General features: G+C 45.7%; 1 protein-coding gene across 1 annotated transcript in view; it reads right to left on the bottom strand.

The window, feature by feature from the left end:
- The window catches only part of LOC124604292 (glutamate receptor ionotropic, delta-2-like), a 130,022-nt gene extending 127,479 nt beyond the window's left edge, over window positions 1–2,543 (bottom strand). The window contains exon 1 of the mRNA XM_047136469.1: window positions 2,331–2,543. Coding sequence (XP_046992425.1) covers window positions 2,331–2,543 — 213 coding nt within the window. The remainder of the gene's footprint in view (window positions 1–2,330) is intronic.
- Window positions 2,544–17,804: the final 15,261 nt, after the last annotated feature.

Below are 17,804 nucleotides of genomic sequence, written 5' to 3'. Positions count from 1 at the left end.
AGCACAACACTGAACATACCTAAATAAACAAACCAGGTTATTTCACTTGGAGTTTCTTAATTTCCGACCAATTTTTCTGCTGGCTATGTCCACTTTAATATCATTTACCATGGAGAGCCATGATTGATTGTGTTGGTCATAAATTATACTGACACAGATAAAGGTGACATACATAAAGATGCAGCCATCTTGTGTAATGAATCAGAGCATTAAGTATCATAAATATAGGAAATATAGAAACCGTGCAGGCTGTGCTTCACATGCCTCAGCCAGTAGAAGAACAGCCCACCACTTTATATGTAATGCAATTGGCCTTGATAGAAGGACATGTCGAAGGGGGAGACCTGTCTGAGACAGCACTATCTCTGTCACCCTACTGAAGAACAGGTTACAGTTGAGTATTTGAATGGCTTTAAGAATACAGAACATTACTGAGTATCAGGACAGCACTGTGGTAATACCAGATGACGGTAGTATCATGCACACAAGGTATAAAAGGGCAGTGCATTGGCGGAGCGTCGGCCGGTGTGGCCAAGCGATTCTAGGCGCGTCAGTCTGGAACCGCGCGATCGCTACGGTCACAGGTTCGAATCCTGCCTCGGGCATGGATGTGTGTGATGTCCTTAGGTTAGTTAGGTTTAAGTAATTCTAAGTTCTGGGGGACTGATGACCTCAGATGTTAAGTCCCATAGTGCTCAGAGCCATTTTGAACCATTGACGGAGCATCATTTGAATTCAGGTAATTCATGTAAAAAGGTTTCTAACGTGATTATGGCTGCACGACAGGAATTAACAGATGTTGAACATGGAGTAGCAGTTGAAGCTAGATTCTAGGGAATTCAGTATTCCGAAGTCCACAGTATCAAGAGTGTGCTCGGAATACCAATTTTCAGTTACTACCTCTCACTATAGACAACACAGTGCCCAACAGACTTCATTTAACAACCAAGAGCAGCGGAGTTTGCTTACAAATGTTCAAATGTGTGTGAAATCTTATGGGACTTAACTGCTAAGGTCATCAGTCCCTAAGCTTACACACTACTTAACCTAAATTATCCTAAGGACAAACACACACACCCATACCCGAGGGAGGACTCGAACCTCCGCCGGGACCAGCCGCACAGCCCATGACTGCAGCGCCTCAGACCGCTCTGCTAATCCCGCGCGGCGTTTGCTTAGAGTTATCAGTGATAACAGACAAGCAGAACTGCGTGAAATAAACACAGAAATCGGTGTGGGACGTACGACGAATACATCCATTAGGACAGGACGGCGAAATCTGTCGTTAATGGGCTATGGCATCAGACGACCAACACAGGTGTCTTTGCTGACAAGACATTGTCTGTCGCGCCTCTGCTGGGCTGGTGGCCATATCAGTTGGACCCTAGATGACTGGAAAGCCGTGGACTGGTGAGAGGTCTCAATTTCAGTTCATAAGAGCTATTAGTAGGGTTCCAGTGTGGTGCAGACCCAACGAAATCATGGACACAGATCGTCAACAATGTATGTTGAGGGTTGGTGATGGCTGTTTTTACAAGGAATACACTGGATCCTCTGGTCCAGCTGAATCGAAAACTGACGTAAATGGTTATGTTCGGACACTTGGAGACCATTTGCAGCCATTCATGGACTTCATGTTCCCAAAGAACGATGGGAATTTTTGTGGATGACAACACACCATGTCAGTGGGGCACAGTTGTTCGCAATTGGTTTGAAGAATATTCTAGATAATTAAAGTGGTTCAAATGGCTCTGAACACTATGGGACTTAACATCTGAGGTGATCAGTCTCCTAGAACTTATAACTACTTAAACTTAACTAACCTAAGGACGTCACACACATCCATGCCCGAGGCGGGATTCGAACCTGCAACCGTAACAATCGCGCGGTTCCAGACTGAAGCGCCTAGAACCGCTCGGCCACAAGGCCGGCCGCTAGACAGTTCGATCGAATGATTGGGGCACCCAGATCGCATGAATCCCATCGAACAAATATGGGACACAATCGAGAGGTTAGTTCGTGCACAAAATCCTGCGCTGTCAGCACTTCCGCAATCATGAATGGGTATGGAGGCAGTATGACTCCATATTTCCGCAGGAGATTTACATCGACATGTCGAGTTCATGCCAAGTCGAGTAGCTGCGCTACTCCGGGCAGAAGGAGGTCTGAGACAATATTAGGAGATGTCCCACGACTTTTGTCAACTCATAGTATGTTTCAAACTGTACCTTTAGCTGTCTATTCAATAAGCGGACTGGTACTAAACACTTCACTTACTTCTGCTACAACACTACATGGGTACTTGCAGCAATTTATGTAGGGTACAGTACCTGCTGGAAGATCCTGCGGTTCTGCGGGCAGTCGTAGTGCAGCAGGATGAGCGAGCTGCTGCAGCGCGGGATGGCGGTCAGCGGCGGCGCCTGCAGCAGCCACGCCCCCTGCTGCTGGCCCAGCACACGTCTGGCCACGCGAACGCTGTCTGCGGGAGGAGCACTCGCCTCAGACAGGCGCAAGCGACGCGTGCGCAAGACACTGTCTGACATCCTGTTGTTCGTCAAATGACCACTGGTTGTCAGCAAGTCGCGCGCTCGTCTTAGGAAGTCATTACTTGTGCGATGTTGAACAAATATTTTGCCATATACAGGGTGTTACAAAAAGGTACGGCCAAAAATTCAGGAATCATTCCTCACACACAAAGAAAGAAAATATGCTATGTGCACATGTGTCCGGAAACGCTTACTTTCCATGTTAGAGCTCATTTTATTATTTCTCTTCAAATCACATTAATCATGGAATGGAAACACACAAGAACACAACGTACCAGCATGACTTCAAACACTTTGTTACAGGAAATGTTCAAAATGTCCTCCGTTAGCGAGAATACATGCAGCCACCCTCCGTCGCATGGAATCCCTGATGCAATGATGCAGCCCTGGAGAATGGCGTATTGTATCACAGCCGTCCACAATACGAGCACGAAGAGTACATTTGGTACCAGGGTTGCGTAGACAAGAGCTTTCAAATGCCCCCATAAATGAAAGTCAAGAGGGCTGAGGTCAGAAGAGCGTGGAGGTCATGGAATTGGTCCGCCTCTACCAATCCATCGGTCACCGAATCTGTTGTTGAGAAACGTACGAACACTTCGACTGAAATGTGCAGGAGCTCCATCGTGCGTGAACCACATGTTGTGTCGTACTTGTAAAGGCACATGTTCTAGCAGCACAGGTAGAGTATCCCGTATGAAATCATGATAACGTGCTCCATTGAGCGTAGGTGGAAGAACATGGAGCCCAATCAAGATATCACCAACAATGCCTGCCCAAACGTTCACAGAAAATCTGTGTTGATGACGTGATTGCACAATTGCGTGCGGATTCTCGTCAGCCCACACATGTTGATTGCGAAAATTTACAATTTGATCACGTTGGAATGAAGCCTCATCCGTAAAGAGAACATTTGCACTGAAATGAGGATTGACACATTGTTGGATGAACCATTCGCAGATGTGTACCCGTGGAGGCCAATCAGCTACTGATAGTGCCTGCACACGCTGTACATGGTACGGAAACAACTGGTTCTCCCGTAGCACTCTCCATACAGTGACGTGGTCAACGTTACCTTGTATAGCAGCAACTTCTCTGACGCTGACATTAGGGTTGTCGTCAACTGCACGAAGAATTGCCTCGTCCATTGCAGGTGTCCTCGTCGTTCTAGGTCTTCCCCAGTCGCGAGTCATAGGCTGGAATGTTCCGTACTCCCTAAGACGCCGATCAATTGCTTCGAACGTCTTACTGTCGGGACACCTTCGTTCTGGAAATCTGTCTCGTTAGAAACGTACCCCGCCACGGCTATTGCCCCGTGCTAATCCATACATCAAATGGGCATCTGCCAACTCCGCATTTGTAAACATTGCACTGACTGCAAAACCACGTTCGTGATGAACACTAACCTGTTGATGCTACGTACTGATGTGCTTGATGCTAGTACTGTAGAGCAATGAGTCGCATGTCAACACAAGCACCGAAGTCAACATTACCTTTCTTCAATTGGGCCAACTGGCGGTGAATCGAGGAAGTACCGTACATACTGATGAAACTAAAATGAGCTCTAAGATGGAAATTAAGCGTTTCCGGACACATGTCCACATAACATCTTTTCTTTATTTGTGTGTGAGGAATGTTTCCTGAAAGGTTGGCCGTACCTTTTTGTAACACCCTGTAGTAGTGGAATTACGAGACGGTAATCACAATTACATGATAGGGTACAGGATGTACGTATGGGCAGGCGGTGGGCGTTATGGAATGAATAGTATTATTTTTAGATAAAGGTCATTTATTGGCGGAAGCATGTTGAAAGGAGTTACATGGCCCTAGGGAGGTGAGGGTGAGCCAGAGCGTAGAGTTTAGGGAGACATAGTTCGCGAAGCTAACGAAAGTGGTTGTCTGCCAAAACTAAGTCCACAGTCCCGCAGCACCGGGAGAAGCGGGAGATGTTCAATGCTACAGGGCGCGCATCCGACTCGCGGGTGAGCAAGAATACAAGAGAGCGGACCCGGCGACGGGTGGCCGGGTACATTCGACGCACCACGCGGCTTCCTCCGCCCTCATTGGTCAGGACCGAGCAAACCGTGCGGGCGGCATGCAAATTTCCAGAGCGTTGCCTGCTAAGCGACGCCTGGGGCGGCGTTACCTCGTAAGCACATGAAAGAGGCTCGTGATCAAGGTGCCCTTCCTCGGTGCTGACTTCCTGTTACTAGACCGTGGGACGAAAGTATTTACAGGCAGCTAACACTGCCGGCCGTGGCTTGGCCGCAATGGAAAAATGAAGTTACCGTTAAGAAGCTGATATAATAAAGTAAAATCTACTACTGTCTGGCTCATCCTTTACAATAGATAAGAGCAACAGTTGTTGTCAGGAGATGGACTTTGATGCCCAAAATCTAAACTATCTTAGAAAGTGAGGAAGAAACCAAATGAAACTTCACGGTTTGGGTGGTTGTGTGGTGTTATATCAGTGATTACAAATTCGAATCAAATTTTCAAAGAACTTGACAATATGATCCCACTTACCAGCATGACGTTGTACCCTGTCTGTCCTATCGCATCTACCGATTCAATTAAGATGGGTGTCAGAAAGTCCTTTACCCTTTCCTGACGCAATACGGCCCAAAACTACTGTGAGGTCGTTGATGACCTGCGTACTGGCATTGGCTTCTAGGCTGGTCTCACACATGTTCTACTGGAGACAGATCTGGTGATTTTGCTGGTTACAGGAGTACCTCAACACAACGCACTTAGTTCATAGAGAAACGTGCCATTTTTGGACTATTTTCTAGTTGATAAATTACGCCACGATACTGCCGCATGAGGATGGGAGGACACAGGGTGTGTGGTACTGATTACTGTGCTGCAGTGAACACATAGTGCGTAGTGGGCCGATCACTCTGTTGTAGAAATAATTCAAAAGCCAAGATCTCTTAAATATTGTTTACTGGATAACCGGTTTCAACACACTAAAGGTGCCATCATTGGATCTGTGAAGAAATAACTTGACAGGTTTGAGGGAGGGCTTACATGAGTTACACGTACTATATCCATTACTCTTAGTATAGTACCACATACCTGAATGTAGATTAACATTTGTAAACCATTTGGGTATAACGATACATGAGGTAGACCAGCTGACATAAAATCATTGTCACAAAACATCAAAAAACACCTGATGTCATGGTCATTCTTTTCTACAAAATATGTAAAACCGAAGTCACAAGATAACACTATTGGGCACACACAGTCCCATTACTAATACAATACAACTTTACTCTTACTGCTAATCAAATACCCATGCAAAGAACACAATGTTCACCAAGTATTTGTCATGCTTTGCTGATAGTCGTACAAATCTACTAAACCGCACCAGAATAAAGAGCCTTTATTTTTTTATTATTTGACACTGCGTGTGTCTTGTGGCAGTAGTGTGAACAGGTCTGTACACAATAGTGGAGTGAGGGACGGACAATATCCACGAGTTTTTCTGATCGCGTTTGGCACGGGTGCCCCACAAATGGGACTCTTCATCGTTGATATTGTGCACGCACAGGAGTTGTCTCATGTACCGAGTCAAGCGCGAGCCGAGAGTAGCATTATTCGAGGATATCTGCCGACATCTGTTCAACAGCCGTGGGCATCAACAAGAGGGGACCCAACATCTGAGATCTGTCCTGTAGGATGATGTTAATGGGGTGAATGACGAAATGGTTTACACCAATCAGTATCCATTGCATGAATAGGCTTTCTTCAAACTTATATTAAGTAGGTACACTTACCTGTTTGCCATGACAGGATGCGAGATGCGTTAGCGAAGATTATTTTCCCTGTGGGGCAGGGGGTGAGGGAGGCGAAGCTGCTGCCCCTACCCTGCACATAGGTATTTAAGTCCTTGGACAACAACATGTTGATAACACTGGGTTTCTTTGGCGAAAACCAAGCCCTGAACAACTTTAGACATATGGGCTGTTACATTATTCAGCACCCTCTTCTCACAATGGGATACAGAAGAAACCAGCCCCGCAAGCGTACCACTGCTTACTCAGGTGACAGTACACAGATATCTGCGTGGGCAAGACCTCCGCTACTGGACACTTACAGCACTGAACGAGGTCCACTGGACTAATGATTTGGTTGCACATGGGTACAGGTACAGCGCTACACGCTTATACGCAGCTGTCCGTAATGTCGTTGTTCGTGAGTGATTTCTCAATAAAATCGTTCTGCCTGTCGATTGGCTAGATAGATGCACTGTTTGCAGGTTGCGGCTATCACTAACGCCATTACTGCATTGCACTCGTGGAAAGAAATCGCAACACCAAAACATAAGTAATGCAGAGAAATGAAATTACGGAAATACATCTGTCTAGGTAAAATATTTAAGTAATTAACATTGCAAGGTCACAAGTTAGTGTAAGAACGAGATAATCCATTTCAAATATGAAATTATGGCGTATTAGTAACCAGTGTAGCTGCCGGAATGTTGAATGCAAGCATGCAAACGAGGATCCATTGTGTTGTAAAGGTGCTGGATGTCAGTTTGTGGGAAGGAGTTCCGTGCCTGTTGCACTTGGTTGGTCAATACACGGACGGTTACCACTTTTTGTAGATACCGCTGGAGTTGTCATCCGATGGTGTCCCATATCTGCTCGGTTGGAGACAGATCTGGTGATCGTGCAGGCCAAGACAACATTCTGACACTCTGAGAAGCACTTGGGTTACCACAGTGGTGTGAGGGCGAGCGTTATCCTGTTGAACGACACACATGGAATGCTGTTGATGAATGGCAGCACAACAGGTCGAACCACCCGACGGATGCACAAATTTGCAAAATGGCTCTGAGCACTATGGGACTTAACTTCTGAGGTCATCAGTCCCCTAGAACTTAGAACTACTTAAACCTAACTAACCTAAGGACATCACACACATCCATGCCCGAGGCAGGATTCGAACCTGCGACCGTAGCGGTCTCGCGGTTCCAGACTGAAGCGCCTAGAACCGCTCGGCCACTCCGGCCGGCTCACAAATTTGCAGCCAGGGTGAACCGCGAGAGTGATCCAGCAGTCATACGAAACCGCGCCCCAGACGATAACTGCAGCTCAAGGTCCAGTGTGTCTAGCACGCGGATAGGTCGGTCGCAGGCCCTCAGCTGGCCTCATTCTAACCTACAGATGGCTGTTACCTGCACAGAGGCAGGACCAGCTTTCGTCAGCAGACACAACACACGTCGGCACTGCTCTCTAATGAGCTGCCGCTTGATACCACTGAAGTCACAAACGACTGTGTTTTCCGGTCAGTGGAATGTACGCTACGGAGCGTCTGGATCGGAGCTGTGCTTGAAGTAACCGTTCGGTAACTGTCGTGTCACTGCGGTGTCAAATACTGCAAAGATTGCTGCTGCAGGTGCAGTACGATGCGCCAGAGCCATACGCCGAACACGATGACCTTCCCTCTATGTAGTGCCAGTGGTCATCCAGAGCCCGGTCTACTTCTGACCATACATTACCATGACCATAAATACCACCAATCATGTACTGTCGCTACATTCCTGCGATTTCTTTCTGCAGTTTCGTAGAAGGAACATCCTGTGGCGTCACCGCAGGGCACCACACTTGCTAGGCTGTAGGCTTCAAATCGGCCGCGGTCCGTCAGTAAACATTGTACCCGCGAGTCGCCACTGTCGACGCTAGCAGACCGAGCGCCGCCACTCGGCTGGTCTTACGAGACAAGCTGGCGCACTGGCCGGTTCTACAGCCGACTTTAATAGGAATGGTTCACTTGTTATAGCTTCAGAGATCTCATTTACAGAGACGCTAGTTAGCATAGCCTTCAGCTAAGTCAGTAGCTACGACCTAGCCAGGCGTCACATACAGTTTATGCATTGCCAATTGATCTATATGTATGAAGCAATCAGAACTGTAAATAAGTATTCGCTGTTCAGTCTATAACTGCACTTGTAAATATTATTGCACAAAGTCAAGATCGACGTTCACCGCTGATGCTGAATTACAGCCAAGTATTTAATTGTATTCCTGTCTACTGACTTTCTAATCACCTAAGATGTTCCAGATACATGCCGTCAAGTATAGTTCATTGATCCTCACGTCAGCCTACGTGATCAACGCGTGCAATTAATGGCCACACCTCGTGATCAGACTAAGAGTCAAACTGCGTGACTCAGCCGGGTCACCCTTTTACCATGAGGCCTATAGTTCCTCCTCATACACAACACATCCAGTTTCTCGTAGCCCTATTACACGACCTCGTACAATTGCCACTGATTGATGAGTGACCAGGGACCCACAGTAAGTCTACCCTTTTTTCCTCCTAGTCTCACAAGGGCTTTCTGGAATTCTGTAACGGTCTTTGATCTCATTGCAGGGGCTGAAAGAAATTTCAAAGTTTCTTGGCTGTCGGAATAGATGCAGATGGTACGATCTTCGTAGTGACTATACAAATTCTTTTCTGCGCCCACCTTGATAGCGAGAATATCTTGGCCAGCTTCCCTAGAGAGATTGCGCCCTCTAATCTGGGCTGTACCCTGTATACCATGGTCCCAGAGCCTTCGCTCGTTTTTGACTCATCCGTAAAACAAACTATATCTCCTGCACAGTGTCGTGGTTCGTTCTTTCGCTGCTTCCTACTTCCAGTTGTTACACTGAAAGCTTTATTGAAGTGGCTGGGAGTTTCTGTACATTCAGCTGGTATTCCTCCCACCATATCACATTCCCTATACTGGTGTGAAATTCCGGATATCCTACATGTATTCAGTTATTTCTAGTTTTTAACCTTTATATCTCTGCCGCTGCCTTCATTTTAATTCACAGGGGTAATGGGGCGCATGACCAGCATGGACTCCATCCGAGCAGCGGGTGTGTGCTAGTTCAAAGTGTTATGACTGAAGGTCAGTTTATGCACCTAATGCCTTAGCAGCCACTTTCTGTTAAGTTACTTTGTTCCACCACACTGTAGCCGCATTAATTGTCATAGGTCTCATTACAGTGATGTATATCCAGTATACATTCTTGGGGTTTCGACCCCAGATTTTTCCACAGGCTCTTCTAGTGCTCATAAGATTACTTTTCGCCTTGGAACATATATTCTTTATGTGAGGGGTCCGCGACGACTTCATCTGCAGGGTTACCCCTATATACTCTACTATCGCCTCCACAGGAAGAGTTTCATCGAGAATATTAAGAGTCCAGTATGTGTGCTGGATATGCTTTCTCATATATAGTACTACAACAGGTTTCTTAGGGCTGACGCTTACATTCTGCATCCTGCACCAGTTTTACACAACGTTCAGTTTTCTAACAGTACTACCAAATTTTCCAAGTATTATTCTAAGTCGTCTGTGTATTACTGCCAAAAATCGCCTCTAGTACTAAGCTCTTCAGTGACTTCACTCACCGCCAGTTTCCACATTAGTGGAGAAAACACCTTTCTTACAGACACCTCCTGGTGGTGTTGATCACCATTTTCACTCATCATGGTGCCTTCTGCGCTCTTCTGCAGCTCTAATAATGGATTCGAAGGTCTTACTGCTAAAAGCCCCCTTGGTATTAAATAAGATTCAGAGAGCAATTTGCTGAAACAGTAGCGCGTTTTAAACCTTACCAAGAAGTTGGTGCTGTTTCGCATGCGTGGATGATATGCGTGTTGGTCTACGAGTAGAGGAATGTTAGTTAGCCTCCTTCCATAACGTGCACATAACCAGCTTTTTCTAATGCCTTTAAACGAAATGAAGAGAGACTGATTGGCCTTGGTATGATCAGTCCTCCCTGGCTTCGGAATGACATCAACCTTCACTGTCCTCCAAGCATTAGAAATGATTCTTCCCGCTAGGCTAACCCTAAAAAACTTACATAGAAATCTAATTAAGATCTTTTCTGCGTGTTGCTCTAAGGTTGGAAAGAACCCAACGGCTTCAGCTGCAGAAACATTCCTACCGCTCACTGGGTTGCGTTAAAATCAACACATTCTCTGGCAGACTCTCAGTTCTTCCTTTGTATGCCAGAGCCTCTTAGGGGCTGACTGTGGTCTGTGTTGTCTGCCAGAATGCTTTAAGGAAATTGAGTCTTGAGGAGCATATCCAGAGTCTCGTTCGCTATCCTCGAATAAGCACTATTCTCCTTCCTCAAAACACCTTCTGGGTTAGTTTGTATTCTGGTGAGGATTTTGTGGTCTGGCACAAGTAACTGTACCTTCGACTTCCTTAGAGACGACATCCGAGGATGACAGTTTTTTTTTTGCTTAATAACGATGTTGTATTTGGCAAAGACCTACCTATATTTCGCCCATTGTCCTTTCCTCCTTGCTAGGTTGAACAGTCTTCTTACCTGACTCCTCTGGAACTCCATATTACTGTTCCACCAAGCTACATTCCTGATGGTGGATTTCTTGGTGTTTTGCCAGGTTTTTCTGAGCACGAGGTCATACTGGCAGACCTCAGTGCGTGTGGCATTTCGTAGATATTGCTGGGTGCCTTATCGAAGTTCTGACTTTATATAAGCATAAGTCGAAGTCTTTCCTATATGAGGCCCAGTATGATTTCCGAGAATTCCTGTAGACCATGGTATGTTTAGTACCCATTTTATTTTCAAACATCAGAAACATGTGGCAAATAAGGATGATTCCTACGCTAAATACCATTTTTTGACACAGCTGCCCACTACAACGGACTCAAAACATATATCAATTAATTCTTCACTTGTGATGTTCCTGAACGTAGGTTCCCTGCCCCTATTCAGGATCTCCATATTGTTTTCGGCTAAAAATTAAAGGCTGGTGTTGCTGCTACCCCACACGAGGTTTTGGGCGATGGCATCACAGCCAACCACTGGTTTATCATTCCGCTGTGAGCTGCTGTCTACAAGTCTCCACACTTCCTCAGAAGGAGGAATTCTGTTCTCGTAAGAAAGGTAAGCTGAGGCCAATACATCTACGTGATTATTCTGCTATTCACAATAAAGAGCCTGGCAGAGGGTTCAATGAACCACCTTCAAGCTGTCTCTCTACCGTTCCACTCTCGAACGGCACGCGGGAAAAACGAGCACTTAAATTTTTCTGTCCGAACCCTTATTTCTCTTATTTTATCGTGATGATCATTTTTTCCATATGTAGGTGGGTGTCAACAGAATGTTTTCTCAATCGGAGGAGAAAACTGGTGATTGAAATTTCATGAGAAGATCCCGTCGCAACGAAAAACTCCTTTGTTTTAATGATTGCCACTCAACGTATCATGTCTGTGACACTATCTCCCCTATTTCGCGATAATACAAAACGAGCTGCCCTTCTTTGTAATTTTTCGATGTCATCCGTCAGTCCCACCTGATGCGGATCCCACACCGCACAGCAATACTTCAGAATAGGGCGGACAAGCGTGGTGTAAGCAGTCTATTTAGTAGACCTGTTGCACCTTCTAAGTGTTCTGCCAATGAATCGCAGTCTTTGGTTTGCTCTACCCACAATATTATCTATGTGATCGTTCCAGTTTAGGTTATTTGTAATTGTAATCACTAATTATTTAGTTGAATTTACAGTCTTCACATTTGTGTGACTTAACGCGTAATCGAAATTTAGCTGACTTCTTTTAGTACTCATGTGAATAACTTCACACTTCTCCTTATTCAGGGTCAATTTCCACTTTTCGCACCATACAGATATCTAAATGATTTTGCAAGTCGTTTTGATCATCTGATGACTTTATAAGACGGTAAATGACAGCATCATCTGCAAATAATCTATGACGGCTACTCGGATTGTCTCCTATGTCGTTAGTATATGTAGATCAGGAACAATAGAGGGCCTATAACACTTCCTTGGGGAACGCCGGATATTACTTCTGTTTTACTCGATGACTTTCCGTCTATTACTACGAACTGTGACCTTTCTGACAGGAAATCACGAATCCAGTCGCACAACTGAGGCGATACTACGTAGGCACGCAGTTTGGTTAGAAGATGCTTGTGAGGAACGGTGTCGAAAGCTTTCCGGAAATCTAAAATATGGAATCAATTTGACATCCCCTGTCGATAGCACTTATTACTCCATGAGTATAAAGAGCTAGTTGTGTTTCACAAGAACGATATTTTCTGAAACCGTGCTGACTATGTGTCAATAAATCGTTTTCTTCCAGGTACTTCATAATATTCGAATACAGTATACAGGGTGAGTCACCTAACATTACCGATGGATATATTTCGTAAACCACATCAAGTACTGACGAATCGATTCCACAGACCGAACTTGAGGAGAGGGGCTAGTGTAATTGGTTAATACAAACCATACAAAAATGCACGGAAGTATGTTTTTTAACACAAACCTACGTTTTTTTTAAATGGAACCCCGTTAGTTTTGTTAGCACATCTGAACATATAAACAAATACGTAATCAGTGCCGTTTGTTGCATTGTAAAATGTTAATTACATCCGGAGATATTGTAACCTAACGTTGACGCTTGAGTACCACTCCTCCGCTGTTCGATCGTGTGTATCGGAGAGCACCGAATTACGTAGGGATCCAAAGGGAACGGTGATGGACCTTAGGTACAGAAGAGACTGGAACAGCACATTACGTCCTCATGCTAACACCTTTTTATTGGTCTTTTTCACTGACGCACATGTACATTACCATGAGGGGTGAGATACACGTACACACATGGTTCCCGTTTTCAATTACGGAGTGGAATAGAGTGTGTCCCGACATGTCAGGCCAATAGATGTTCAATGTGGTGGCCATCATTTGCTGCACACAATTGCAATCTCTGGCGTAATGAATGTCGTACACGCCGCAGTACATCTGGTGTAATGTCACCGCAGGCTGCCACAATACGTTGTTTCATATCCTCTGAGGTTGTAGGCACATCACGGTACACATTCTCCTTTAACGTACCCCACAGAAAGAAGTCCAGAGGTGTAACATCAGCAGAACGGGCTGGCCAATTTATGCGTCCTCCACGTCCTATGAAACGCCCGTCGAACATCCTGTCAAGGGTCAGCCTAGTGTTAATTGCGGAATGTGCAGGTGCACCATCATGCTGATACCACATACGTCGACGCGTTTCCAGTGGGACATTTTCGAGCAACGTTGGCAGATCATTCTGTAGAAACGCGATGTATGTTGCAGCTGTTTGAGCCCCGGCAATGAAGTGAGGACCAATGAGGTGGTCGCTAATGATTCCGCACCATACATTTACGGTCCACGGTCGCTGTCGATCTACCTGTATGAGCCAGTGAGGATTGTCCACGGACCAGCAATGCATGTTCCGTAGATTCACTGCCCCGTGGTTTGTGAAACCCGCTCCATCGGTAAACAGGTAGAACTGCAACGCATTCTCTGTTAACGCCCATTGACAGAATTGCACTCGATGATTAAAGTCATCACCATGTCATTGCTGATGTAGCGACACATGAAACGGGTGAAAGCGGTGACGATGCAGTATGCGCATGACACTACTTTGACTCAGTCCGCCGGCCGAAGTGGCCGCGCAGTTCTGGGCGCTGCAGTCCGGATCCGCGAGACCGCTACGCTCGTAGGTTCGAATCCTGCCTCGGGCATGGATGTGTGTGATGTCCTTAGGTTATTTAGGTTTAACTAGTTCTAAGTTCTAGGCGATTAATGACCTCAGAAGTTGAGTCCCATAGTGCTCAGAGCCATTTTGACTCAGTCCACCGGCTCGCTCAATGTCCCGTGTACTCATGTGTGGGTTCATGGCAACAGCAGCTAACACACCAAAAACACCCGCTTCTCCTGTGACGGGCCTGTTAGGTACCCGTTTGCGTGCTACGACCATACCTGTTGCATACAGTTGGCGGTAGATGTTTTGCAATGTGCGGCACGTTGGATGCTCTCTGTCCGGGTACCGTTCTGCATACAACCTGCAGGTTTCAGCTACATTTCGTCGACACTCGCCATAGATGACTATCATCTCCGCCTTTTCAGAGTTCGAATACACCATGGTCACAGTTCCTACAACACTACACTATCACAGATGTCTGATAACCTGGTGTACTACAGTTGTTCTGCGTGCGGAGACGAATGCAGAATAGCAGCAAGCGTTACATGCGACACTGCGACACTGCGACACTGCGACAGCTAGACCAAACCACAACAGTGCACTACAGCCACACTCGTAAACACGGTCGTCATCGTAAACATGTCCCTGCAGATGTTGCTCGCCGACCGTGGCCCGTGTTTGTTACAACACGCAACTGAACGTCGGAGGTTTCAAGCGTCAACTTTAGGTTACAATATCTCCGGATGTAATTAACATTTTACAATGCAACAAACGGCACTGATTACGTATTTGTTTATATGTTCAGATGTGCTAACAAAACTAACGGGGTTCCATTTAAAAAAACGTAGGTTTGTGTTAAAAAACATACTTCCGTGCATTTTTGTATGGTTTGTATTAAACAATTACACTAGCCCCTCTCCTCGCGTTCGGTCTGTGGCATCGGTTCGTCAGTATTTGATGTGGTTTACGAAATATATCCAGCGGTAACGTTAGGTGACTCGCCCCGTATATTCCAAAACCCTACTGCAATTCAGCGGATTACTCCTACTTCCCTTTTTGGGTATTGGTGTGACTTGATCAGTTTTCCAGTCTTTAGGTACGGATCTTTCTGTGAGCGAGTGGTTGTATATAATTGCTAAATATAGAGCTATTTTATCAACATACTCTGAGAGGAACCTGACTGGTATACAATCTGGACCGAAGGCCTTGTCTTTGTTAAGTGATTTAAGCTACTTCGTTACTCCGAGGATATCTGCTTCTATGTTTCTCATCTTGACAGTTGTTCTTGATTGGAATTCAGGAATACAATTTCGGTCGTGGTTTCTTCCTCACGCTGTTTCATCCTGATGATCAATGAGTTCCTGGAACAGAACTCCGCCATCGGCATGAATGAAATTCCTACTTAACATAAAAGCATGTTCTAGATAGTGGAGCACACCACAATGGGAATTCCATTGTTGAATGCAGAGGAGAGAGCAAAAAGGTGGAAATAGTAGACTGAAGGCTTCTGTGAGGGGGAAGACTGATTTTATGAAGTGATAAAATAACAAACTGGAGTGGATATAGAAGCGGTAGGGCATTTAGTATTACAATCAGAATTTAAAATAACTTTGGAACTCTTCAGATCGAAAAAGGCAGAAAGATAACATTCCAAACAGAATTTCCAAAATCATTGGTGGAAGTTGCAGCAAAACGACTATTCCCTCCGGTGTGTAGAATGACTGAGTGTGGCGATCAGACTTTCGGAAGAACATCATTCACACAATTCCGAAGATTGCAAGAGTCTACAAGTGCGAGAATTATCGCACAATCATCTTAACAGCTCATGACTCCAAGTTCCTGACATGAATAATATACATATTGTGGTGTCACCGCCAGACACCACACTTGCTAGGTGGTAGCCTTTAAATCGGCTGCGGTCCATTAGTATACGTCGGACCCGCGTGTCGCCACTGTCAGTGATAGCAGACCGAGCGCCACCACACGGCAGGTCTAGAGAGACGTACTAGCACTCGCCCCAGTTGTACAGCCGACGTTCATAGCAATGGTTCACTGATAAATACGCTCTCATTTGCCGAGACGATAGTTAGCATAGCTACGTTTGCTACGACCTAGCAAGGCGCCGTATTCAATTGATAATTAATATTATGAAGCATGTACCGTAACGAGAGATGTTCTACAATTGTGGATTAAAGTTAAGTATTATATCAACTACGTACTTTATTTGCAATTCTCAAGATATTGTCCTGTTCCAGACCTCATGCCAGTCAGCGTGTAATTAAACGCGTGCATTTCGGCCTCCTCTAGAAAAACAGTGTTGGCTTTTCTGCCAACACCACACATATAAATATTACTATTCCATCCTGCGTGAACTTTATGCTTCATCGGCTTACGCCCCTCTGCGAATTGCGGATGTTAGGCGTGTAAAGGCAGAATTGTAGACCCTGAAGAGAATACAAACGGAAGGTCTGAAAATCTGATCGAAGCCGCGTTTATTGGTGACGGAAGAACTGACTTCGTTATATCATTTGCTTCGGCATCAGACCCGTCGCCGACGCGCTTGTGTTCATTCTCTCACGACAATGATAGACGTTTCGTAATGGCGCAAGCTGATATAGCGCGTGTATTACACCAGTGCTATGTAGACTTCAACATCGATGAGTCCACTTAAACCTTTTACGACCCACTTGTCAGTATCTTCGATACGACAATTACACCTGAACATAATGCAATGCTCTTACCTGCCTTTCAGCCTGAGGAAGTTTACAAACATATTGTGCGATCGCCTTTCAGTATTCCCCGGCTCTAGATGTCCTTCCCAAGGAATTTTACGTGCGCGTTTGGCCGTTGTTGGGTGCTACCTTTACCTCCCTTTTGAATGAGGTGTTACAGGGTAGAGTAGTGCCGACCTCGTTCAAAGTGGGAAAAATTGTTTTAACCCCGAAACGCAGTGGACCGGCTGCCCCTGATAGCTTTCGCCCACTTACTATGATAAACTTTGATTATAGGACTGTGACAAAGGCAGTTAATAGTAGGATGTCGGCTCTGATGGAGACGATTGTTGCCAAACATCAAAGCTGTGTACCTGGTCGTACCATTCTTATCCCTGTAGTCGAGTGTCGTGACGTTGCCGCTGTAACGTCCGTCCCTTGTGCCTTTGCTTTTTGAGGCTTCGGTAAGGCATTTGATCGTGTTAATCGCGACTCTCGGCTTCGAATTGGTTTAAATGGTTCAAATGGCTCTAAGCACTATGGGACTTAACATCTGAGATCATCAGTCCCCTAAACTTAAAACTACGTAAACCTAACTAACCTAAGGACATAACACACATCCATGCCCGAGGCAGGATTCGAACCTGCGACCGTTCCGGACTGAAGCGCCTAGAACCGCTAGGCCACAGCGGCCGACCTGCTTCGAATTCTGGAGACAGTTGGTTTCACTGTTGACACACGGTGAGTGCTTTCAAATCTGTTTACTGGCATTTTGGCTTCGCTGGTTGTCAGTGGCCAACTGACGCCCCCAATAAATATCCGTAGAGGAGTGCCTCAAGGAAGCCAGCTTTCAATCTCTTTGTTTGTGTTGTTTCTGGAACCCCTACTTCGGATGCTAGCTACCCAGCTGACAGCTTGGACGCTTTCCGGCGGGACTATAGCAGTTCGTGCATACGCGGACGACGTGATGGTTCTACTTCGCACTCCTGCTGAGATACCTCGACTGAAGGCTGTAATCGGTGATTTTTG

This window comes from Schistocerca americana, chromosome 1 (assembly GCF_021461395.2).
Source record: "Schistocerca americana isolate TAMUIC-IGC-003095 chromosome 1, iqSchAmer2.1, whole genome shotgun sequence".
Lineage (NCBI taxonomy): Eukaryota > Metazoa > Arthropoda > Insecta > Orthoptera > Acrididae > Schistocerca > Schistocerca americana.
The sequence above is the reverse complement of the archived record's forward strand: the minus strand, read 5'-3'. Positions and strand labels throughout refer to the sequence as shown.